The sequence below is a fragment of the Ictalurus punctatus genome, chromosome 11 (assembly GCF_001660625.3).
Source record: "Ictalurus punctatus breed USDA103 chromosome 11, Coco_2.0, whole genome shotgun sequence".
Taxonomy (NCBI): domain Eukaryota; kingdom Metazoa; phylum Chordata; class Actinopteri; order Siluriformes; family Ictaluridae; genus Ictalurus; species Ictalurus punctatus.
Window position 1 is genome coordinate 4984890 of NC_030426.2, and position 11384 is coordinate 4996273.

The window sequence follows — 11384 nt, forward strand, 5'->3', positions numbered from 1 at the left end:
TCTATGGAATGTTTGCCTCTTTGGTACCAATTACAGTGTTTCTGTTGTTTTTTGTTGTTGTTGTTGATTTTTATGGCTATAAAACACATCTGGTGAACAGGTCTAATAAACTTGTTCCAGGCTATTTAAAACATGTTTTGTTTTTTGGTTTTGAAAACATTTATCGACCTTGGACATAGACCTTTAAATGCCGCTGTAGTATTGGATAAGTCTGTACAATCACTGGGCTCATCACTGGGCAAAGAGAATGAAAGGGATGGTATGTTTAAAAAAAAAAAAAAAAAAAAAAAAAGGGAGGAGGAGGATAACAAAACGCTTCCAGAGAACTGCCAGTGAACCTTCACTTCACAACTAACCTGAACCTCTGCTTTTAAGTGCAGAGTGCTGAGTTAGGAGGAGACTCAACACAACACTGCGCACTCCGAATGAAGACGACAGGATTTCTTACACGTACACAAACTGTAAACAGTTCATATGGGAAGGAAATGTCCACTTGGGTTTCCACGACATGGACTTCCTGACAGTTCTATTTTTGTTTCAGTTTGAGCCGTGCTTCAGCGTGTGCTGGTGAGGTCGTCTAGAATGGAAGGTGAGTGGGACAAAAAAGGCTAACATAATAAGAATAATTAATAATAATACACTTAGAATGAATACATTTCATTCATCATTAGTAGCCGATTTATCCTGATCAGTGTCAGTAGTGATGTGTCGTTCATGAACGATTCGTTCATTTTGAACGATTCTTTAATATGATTCTTTAATATGACTCCGGGACAACGAGTTGTCTTAGAGAGTGGTTCGTTGATTATTGTGTTGACCGCGCATGCGCAGCAACGTTCCTATAGGTTATGTACAGGAAAAACAGAAATGATTAGTTCACCTCTCGAGTCTTCGGGTTCGAGTCGCTCGTTGTTCCGGTGACCGCCCCATAGGCAACGCACCATGCAGTACTAGAAACGTAAATTATTAGTTCACGTCTCGAGTCTTCGGGTTCGAGTCGTTCGTTCATCACGGCACGTCTCTACTGCATTCAGCCTATGGGACGGTCACGTGATGAATAAACGACTCGAACCCGAAGATTCGAGACGTGAACTAATCATTTCTGTTTCCTGTGACAAAAGAACGACTCGGATCGGGAGGTGAGGTGAACTAACACTGGTTATCAACTTTTTATGAGCTCTGGACCCCTAGCATATTTCAAACCCCCTCACTCCACGACAATTATAGGTTATATATTTAACAGTCATTTCTATATATGTTGCTTTATTTGATTAATATTTACCATTAATAATATTAACACTGAACATTTAAAATTGAATGAAAACATTTCAAGATTTTTATTTTTTATTTATTTATTTATTTTTTACATTTTATTGTTGGTGTGACATTTAATTTATCTCTCTGAATGATCTTTATTATTATTATTATTATTATTATTATTATTTTATCCATCAATGCGATGCTTAAACTTGTCTACCACTCATAGGTTTTTGCAAATTATCATTTCATTTGTAAATAAATTTAAAATAAATCCATCAGTGAACGATCATTAGCTCAGATAACGTGATATTTGTGAATGCAGCTGAATAACTAAATTGGTTCATTTTAAAACATATCTTATTTGAATATATTTTGATACATTTAACAAAATATATATAATAATATTTAAACCTAAAAAAAAAAACAACTTTCCCACTGACCCCCTGCAATAACAACCCGGACCACTAGGGGTCCGCGGACCCCCGGGTGAGAAACACTGAAACAGACTGCATAACCTGAAGACCTAAGGCTAAGCTATTAATTAATAATTTATATTTCTCATAATTTGTCCTTGGTTGCATTAGTCTATAGTTTATATGATAGTTTATTAAGTACTAAATGTGTTGGGGAATTTAACGTGTAACATTTTAATTATATTCTGCTGAAATGAACGAAATGACTCGTAAAAAGATTCATTCATTTTGCTGAACGAGATTCAAAGATCCGAGTCAGTAAAATGATCCGAACTTCCCATCACTACACGGTAGAGGCACTTCCTTAGTCTATCTGTGAAACAGCCACTTAGCCACCCTGTAATTAGTCATTATTACATGGAGAGGTTGCATGTCCATGATGTAAGCAATGTCATAGTATGTTATGTTTACGTTTACAATATTTTTTAAAAATTACATTGTTATTCTTTTTGACACCTTTACACTAGAACTGTGTACAGGTCTGCACTACACTGTCTCTTACTGTTCCCATTGTCCTGGTTTAGTAGTTACTATACTATCTTGTGTTGTTTGCACACGTCTGCACAGGCACTTTGTGTAGAATGTGTAGGTCTTATTTAAGTTCTGTGTCGTCTCATGTGGTTAGTGTGTTGTTTTATGTAGCACCGTGGTCCTGGAGGAACGTTTCATTTCACTGTGTACTCTTCCAGCTGTATATGGATGAAATGGCAATAAAAGCCACTTGACTTGACTTGACTTGTAGCATTAGGTTTTACAACTAATATCAGTAGATGCCATTTGAAGTAGGTGGATAGATAGACAGACAGACAGATAGATAGATAGATAGATAGATAGATAGATACAACTTTATTGTCACTGCACAGTACAGGTACTGAGCAACGAAATGCAGGTTAGCATGTAGCACATGCAAATATTAGCATTCTGCAAATTACAACAAAGTGCAGGTTGAATATGTAAATATAAACCGTAAATATATAACAAGGTGATGGGCAGTGAATATGTGCAATAGCTATTAAGTAGATAATAGCATGAATGGTACATTACACTGTAGAACCTATTAAACTCTAATAGGTATCAATAATAATAATAATAATAATAATAATAATAATAATAAAGTCAATAGAAAACATCACAGAAATTCTAATGGTTTCCACTACAAATGCCATTACAAACCATCAGCTAACCATTAAAACCCATTACCATTAAGGGTCCTAAATGGTATCCACTAGACATAACATGCCACCAATAGAAGGCAATAAATTACCAATAGTGACCCACATGGACCATTACCGTTTCCATTGAAACCAATACAATTCACATTATAACCATTAAAACCATTACAAATTCTATAAGGGGTTTCTACCCAGATTATCCATGGATATTATATAATGTATATACAAATAATATGCAGCTATATAAAAATAACCTAGGAGTTTGTGAACCCTTTAGAATTGTATATATTTCTGCATAAATATGACATAATCAGAAATAGACAACGAGAGCCCTATTAAACAAATGAGGCAAAAATATTATACTTGGTCGTTTATTTATTGAGGGAAATGATCCAATATTACATATCTGTGAGTGGAAGTATGTGAACCCTTGCTTTCGGAATCTGGCGTGACCCCCTTGTTCAGCAGTAACTGCAAATAAACATTTCCAGTAAACTGTTGGTCAGTCCTGCACGTATGCAGTCCTGATCAGCTTGGAGGAATATTAGCCAATCCATCGCAGGGCACAATCACACACACGTTTACATTCATACACCCATTTATACACTACGGACACTTTGGACATGCCAGTCAGCCTACCATGCATGTCTTTGGACTGGGGGAGGAAGCCGGAGTACCCGGAGGAAACCCCCGCAGCACGGGGAGAACATACAAACACCGAATCAAACCCCAACCCTGGATGTGTGAGGTGAACGTGCGAACCACTAACCCACCGTGCGCCCACATGTACCACATTTGTGTATACATAATTTTTGTACATATGTTTGCATATATCATTTGCATTCATCTTGCTGTTTTTATTTGGTTTGATAAACTCTCATTTCCATTAGATTTGCATTATAGGCTGTCAAACAGACTGTCTGTTTCTCTCTCTCTCTCTCTATCTCTCTCTCTCTCTCTTTCTTTGTCAGAAGCACACTACTACAACTTGTTCCTCAAGAAGTTCTGCTGAAATTCACTATACCACGAGAAAACATTCATACCTGTAAAGCTATAAAGTTACACAGTTCCTCGATGATAGCCTGTGGGGTTTCCAGAGTGTTTCTATTTATAGGCTATTGGGAATGAACGACATACTCAAGTGTCTTTTGTTCTTTCTATGGAGAAAAATGGTCAAATTTATTTATTTATTTATTTGTCATTAATAACTCTGGAGAGGGTGGAGAACAACCTACAATTGAATTCACTACACATTTTAGAAGGTTCTTCTGGTAATTTTAGGGGAACACTTGCAAACATTAATCCAACGGATTTGTGTAAAAGAGGGCTAAAGTCAAATAAAATCACATGTAGCATCCTTTAAAGCCATAGTCTGGATATATTTTCTAGACTTCTGTTGTGGTAGACATACAGGCATAAATCACTTGTGTCAAGAATGGCTCCTTCCATACACTCCAGAGCTGTCAATTTCCCCAAATGTCCATTGCATATATTTTAATCAGTACGTACATTACTGTGCAAAAGTCTTAAGTACATGCAAAGAAATGCTGTAATGCAGAGATACCTTCAAAAATAATGAAATGCAGTGTTTCTCCTGATGAACTGTTTCAGTGTTTAATCATGTTTTCTTTCCCTTTAGATTCTCTGGAGATATCATTCACAATGAAAAATGATTCTCTGAATCAAACCAACTGCACCGAATTCAAATACCTAGCATATACTATTACCTATACCATAATGGTTCCAGTTGGATTTTTCAGTAATTTGACTGCTCTGTTTGTGTTCCTGAGGCAGACAACTAAGAAGACAGCCAACACTGTGTTCATGACCAACTTGGCTATTTCTGATGTTGGCTTCTCCTTAACATTGCCCTTTCGCCTGATTTACTACTTTAGGGAATGCCACTGGGACTTTTGGGACTGGCTGTGTCGCTGGTGTGTGTACTCTTTCTATATGAACCTCTATACCAGCGTGCTGTTTCTCACGGGTCTAAGTGTGCTGCGCTATCTTGCTGTGGTGCACCCCATTCGAAATAAGACCCTGGTGACTATACGGCGGGCCAGTTTGGCGTGTTTTTGCATCTGGGTCTTCGTAGCGATCATGTCCATTCCTTTCCTGATGACAGGAACTACAGAGAATAACGGGAAAAAAAGCTGTTTTGAAATTAAAAACACGACCGGCTGGAAACGAGTACAACAACTCAATTATGTGGGACTGATCTTTGGCTTCCTGATCCCATTCATCATCATCCTGGGCTGCTATGGGTGCATCATCCAAAGACTATTTGCTAATCAGAATTTACAGAATCGAAGGCAGATCCAGCGCCGGCGCTCTGTGTACCTAATCGTTGTGATCCTCAGCACCTTCCTGCTGTGCTTTGCACCGTACCATATAGTCCGCACGCTTCATCTGCGGGCCGCAGTATCCGAGAACAAAGAGCAGGAGACATACCTGCTCAAGATTTTGGTCATCACTCTGTGTATGGCTGCATCGAACAGCTGTCTGAACCCCCTACTATACTATTTCGCTGGAGAGAGCTTCCGAACATCCTTCAGCAGGGCCTCACGGCGCATGACAATCAGCTCTTTAAATGATAGTATACGCCTGTCACGATATTCATGGACCCAGAGGAACCGATCAGGAAGCCAGAGGAAGAAAAGTCAATCCATAGATACTGTCCTGAGACCAGAGAAAAAGCTGGACTTAGATAATGAGAAATAGAAATCCATCCATCTTCTATACCACTTTATCCTTTTCAGGGTCACAGGGGAACCTGGAGCCTATCACAGAGAACATGGGGCACAAGGCGGGGTACACCCTGGACAGGATGCCAATCCATCGCAGGGCACAATCACATTCACTACGGACACTACAGACACTTTGGACACACCAATCAGCCTACCACGCATGTCTTTGGACTGGGAGAGGAAACCGGAGTACCCGGAGGAAACCCCCACAGCACGGGGAGAACATGCAAACTCCGCACACACAGGGCCACGGTGTAATCGAACCCCCGACCCTGGAGGTGTGAGGCGAACGTGCTAACCACTAGTAGCCAAAGGATGGGTGCTAACCCACCGTGCACCCATCCTTTGGCTACTTTAGAAATTGACACTGCATTTTTGACTGACTTATTCTTCTTATTACCACCTTTCAGTCACATAATAGAAAATTTTTGTCAAAAACAGTGGCATCAAAGATGATGAACATGCCAGAGGAACCGCCAGTAAGTGACAGTATAAATTAATTTTCCGGTTCTAGGCAACTTCTACATAAAATTGTAAAGCAGATAAAATGATGTTACAGGCCCGTCTTACTAAGCAGTAATATTACCACTGTATTTGTTTGTTTGAAATCGATAATTTTCCATCTCTATATTAACATTCATGTACCACAGTTATTTATGTATTTATTTATTGTTACTTTTGGATCTGGCTAAAGGTTTTCTAATGTAGGTGATATGCTTAATTATATGTGAAAATTCACGTCACAGTTTTACAATGGGAATGGTGTAGAAAGTTTTAAAGGATTTAAGGTATGCATCACAATCATGTACCAGTCTAGTCTTGATCTTTTTATTCTCGGGACCAGCCTGAAAATCCAGATTTGACCTTATACTGAGACACTGTAACACTATAAATGCACGAAGGTAATTCAGCTAATTATGTGACTCGTTATAGCAACTGGTTGCTAATTTAGGGCACTCCTAGCAACAGCAGTGAATAATAACTTTCACACCCCCGCCTCCAATTTCACTACATTCATCATTATCTTATTATTATTATTATTATTAGAATATTCTTTATCAAAAGTTGGAGATTTTATTTAAACCTATCCCTCCTTCCTCATATATACATTAGGGTTGTATCAACACACATGAATCTGATTCAAAACATAGCTTACAATATGGTGGTGTCTTTATACTGTACAATACCTTTTTTCAATGCAGCAAAAACAAACATTGCCTGAATAGGTGCCATAGGTTTCGATTTTCAGTTGATTAACAATATTAAAGAACAATAACTGAAACTTAATAATGACAGTATTTGTGCGACCCATTCAGACATATCTGAATGAATCCATTAGCAGCTTATAATCAGTCTGTACAGGATTTTGTTGAGTTTTATTTTGTGATTGTTGTGGCCAAAAATGCTTGATTTGCTACGCCTTTTTTTTTTAAAAATTGTTTTTTTGTTTGTTTGGTTTTTTTTTTAGGAAAACTACTTGAATTGGCAAAGTTGCGATTGCACTAAATTGTTTCGCGCGGCCTTTCACAGTGATGTTTGTTGGTAAATGAGAACGTTTAGCTGAACTCATGTTCGACACACATGAATCAAAGGGGCTTTGGCTGGAAAAGCAACTGGAGAACTGGAAAAGGGAGTCATATTTTTTCTTCTTTGTCTAAGTATGTGCATTGAAAAAATCACGCGTTTCTGATTTTTTTTTTTTTTTTTTTTTTTTTTCCAAAACTAACCCAACGTGGTTTAAGATCCCCAGTAACCCTGCTGCCATGGCTCACAAGAGGTGTGTCTGCAGCACAGGGCGCATTCAGCTGTCGATGAGTTCAGCAACGCCATCTCCTCTGTAATTCGAATGTGTTTTTGAATTCTGCATTCTCCACTTTCCAAATAAGAACTTCCCAATTGCCACAGTGAATTCTTAAACCCAGATTGTAGAAGCCTCTACTGATTTGAAATAAAGATGAAGCTATGTTTTCAGAGGAGGTATCAACTATGTATGAATGAGGATTAAGGAGCCATTATTTTCTGATATCTACAGCTTTGGAAGCATTTTAACTGCACAGCTGATGACAAAGTTCCTTTGTAAAAAAAAAAAAAAAAAAAACTCCAGGTCTTCTGGAAACTTTGTGTACTACAACGAAGTAATTGAAGTACACCAGAGTTGCTACACGTGTGAAAAATCAGAAGTTATAGCATTTTAAAATTTGGCTACTCCCAAAAGTGATAAAGGAGAAAAGATTCCCGTTCCTTCATTCCATTTCCTACAATCTGCATTCATTCACTCGTGGAAGGAATGATAAATTCACAACGTGAAATGAGTTCTCACTTTGATGATCAGCATCATCCACAACAGTTTCTGTCTCATCACTTAAGGTCAACTTGCAGTATTTTGTTGTCTCTTTACTCAACTTTCATCACTATTGTCAAGCAGCCACTGCTGGGTAAATAATCACTGATGAATTCTGTGACTTTTGTTCTGTTAGCTAAATTGATTTTTATTAATGTATTTTTTTTTAAATCAACTTTAACATTTTTAAACTTTGTTTGCTGTCGTCTGTAGAGTGTGTAAATGACACCTGTTTTGACGATGTGATGTGATGTGAAGAAACATGATGTATATTTTGATAGCCACTATCTGATTATAAATCGATTAGGCTTATGTCTGCTTTGCTGTGGCATGCAACCATCCAAAAAACCTGGGGCATTCATGCTGCCATTAGAAGATGGTAAATTGTGGCCATGAAGGGACACACACGGTCAGCAACAGTACTCAAATAGGCTGCGGCATTTGAGTAATGATTGATTGGTATTAATTGGTCAAAAGTGTGCCAAGAAAACATTCCCCACACCATTACACCACCTCCACCAGCCTGGACTGTTGACACAAAGCACAGGTTTGGCCCATGGATTCATATTGTCGGTGCCAAATTCTGACCCTACCTCGGAAAGAATCTGCCTCAGAAGAATCGAGATTCATCAGACCAGTCTTTGCTTTTTCAGTCTTCAGCTGTCCAGTTTTGGTGAGCCTGTGCCCACTGCAGACTCGGCTTTCTGTTCTTGGCTGACAGAGCCTCAATACGCCTGATACGCCTCAAGGTTCAACCTGCTGTGCATTCTCAGATGCTTTTCTGCTCACCACAATTGTACGGCGTGATTATCTCAGTTACTGTAGACTTTCTGCCAGCTCGAACAGTCTGGTTATTCTCCGTTGACCTCTCTCATCAACAAGGCTTTTCCATCCACAGAACTGCCGCTCACTAGATGTTTTTTTCTGTATTGCACAAATCTCAGTAATCTCCAGAGTCTGTTGTGCTTGAAGGAGATCAGCAGATGGAGAAATACTAAAACCAGTCTGTCTGACACTAACAATCTTGTCACAGTCAAAATCACTGAGACTACGATTTCCCCCAGATCTTGATTGTGTGAACATTACCGGACCAGAAATCTGCATCTGCAATCTGACCTGTATCTGCATGTTTTTCATGCATTGCACTGCTGTCACATGACTGGCTGATTAGATAACTAGAGTCATGTAAAAATATAAGTACAGCCCATGGAAATTGTTGGCTTTTTTGAAATATTTGGACAAAAGCAAACATTTGGTCCTTTTTGAAACAGTACCTATTAATAAAGTTGATATACTCTATCAAATGACACATAAAATTGACATTGTTGTAATTGTAGTAACTACCACAATTTAATTTAACAGAAAAACAAATCAGTCACATGGAAAAAGTAAGTACACCCCTATAATGATCACATCATCGAATCCATAAAATTAGAATCAGGTGTTGAAGGTTGGGGGCCAGGGATTAGAACCTGCTTATGGAGTGCAGGTGGAACCTGCCTTATTTATACCCCTCTCATATCTAGTGTCTGGTATTCCCTTTGTCGTTGAAGTGTGTGGTGTCATCATGCCAGGATCTAAAGAGTGGTACAGTGGCTGAGAGTGGAGTGTGCACCAAACAACCATTTCAGAAGTTCTACATAATTGAGGACTGTATAGGAGGGCGGCTCGAAAGAAGCTGCTGTTCAAGGAGAAAATATGAAAGCGCAAGAGTGACCCAGTGAAGATGTGGGCTTTTTATTTTGGTGTGATGAGAGCAGGATTTATTCAAGACACGTTTCAAAAAGCACTGCGGGACGTGTAAACATAACACAGGCCATGCCTCAGATAACATCATCCCTACAGTGAAATGTGGTGGTGGCAGCATCATGGAGATGCTTTTCATCCTGACAACCTGTCATTCAAAACTGAAGGGAGAATGAATGGAGCAAAAGAAAGGCAAATATTACAAGAGAACCTGCTTCAGTCTTAGTACTTGTGCCCTTCCAACCACAAGGCCAAAGCAATGCAGGCGTGATTAAAAACAAAAAGGTGGATCTTCTACAGGAGCCAAATCCAATGGAGCCACCTCTGTCTGAAAATTGCAGTCAACAAACATCATCCATCCAGCCTGAAGAACATCCCCCAGGAGAAGGAACTTACCCCCAACAGACTTAAAGCAGTTACTGCAGAAAAAGATGAATTTAACCAAGTACAACACTTACATGCTGACAAATTAGGCTTATTATTTACAAGAGTGTAATAATAGTTTGGCTATTCATTTCAGCCATTGAGCTTTTTATTTTAGAAATTCCCACCAACAAATCACAAATAAAAAGTCCAAGCAGATGTTATTTATAGGCCAACTGTTTTCTGAACGACTGAGCTTTAGTTTACATACTGTACATTCAATTCAAGTGACCAATCAAATAGAATAATACCTATAAGAACTAAACAATAAACCTAACCGTAATAATAATAATGGGCTGTGATTTCATCCAATGAAAAAGTTTAAAATACAAGATATAACTCATAGAGCCCTGGAGATCCCCAGACCCCATTCTGAGAACCACTGGATTATACGACACTGGAACAGCACAGTGAACAATAAATAAGATGACTTGTAATTCCCCTGAAAAGGTGTGCCCATCTCTACAAGGAGGAAGAACATCTAGATTTAGAGTAAGGACTAAACAACTCACAAAATCTTTTAACAAAAATGTTTCACATTAAAAAAAAAAATGTACTTCGGTACAACTGCCCTTAAACAACTTCTAACAAGGAATGGGAATTATGTAAACAAGTGTTGGGTTTTGTTTATCAGTGCAGGAAGTCATGATGAATGTCCTTGTTTAGCAGTACATATGATGTATGTGGAGAGGTTGAGGGCTGTACACACAAACTGAATTTAAATTTAAAGTTTCATCACTGATAGACAAAAAAAAAAAAAAATAATAATAATAATAAAAAAAATCAACAAGTTGGTGATCCTGTGCTGTGAGCATGTTTAATATCATAGTACTGGGTTTCCTCAGAACCTTTCTTATATAACGCTATTATGAAAATAATTTTGCTGCCAGCTGGCTTAAATAAACCCGAGTGTCTCCTGTTTTCTGGTTAAATAGCACTCAAGTAAACTAAACCATGTGAAAAAAGTTTCTAAACGTGTCTGTATGAAATACACTAAGTGTCCACTTCCCCTCTTCAGTGCAACAGGAAGTGTGCCAAGAACTTTTTTTTTTTTTTTGTAAACACTGGGAATTTTAATAAGTTGTAATGGTTTATGCTTGTAACAGTTACATTTGCTATTTAGGGTAACATTTAAAGAGTTTTATTGGGAGATGTCCAACAGTAGGCCTTGAAGTTGCACTGATCTTGAGAGCCACCTGTTTCATTGACTATTTACAGAAAC

At 38.3% G+C, this 11384-nt stretch overlaps 1 protein-coding gene across 1 annotated transcript; it reads left to right on the plus strand.

The window, feature by feature from the left end:
- The first annotated feature begins 298 nt into the window (after positions 1–298).
- cysltr3 (cysteinyl leukotriene receptor 3) lies at positions 299–7625 on the plus strand. Its single transcript, XM_017479110.3, has 2 exons — positions 299–589; positions 4545–7625. Exons 1-2 carry the CDS (start codon positions 583–585, stop codon positions 5624–5626), a joined length of 1089 nt encoding a protein of 362 aa, XP_017334599.1. The 5' UTR covers positions 299–582; the 3' UTR covers positions 5627–7625.
- Positions 7626–11384: the final 3759 nt, after the last annotated feature.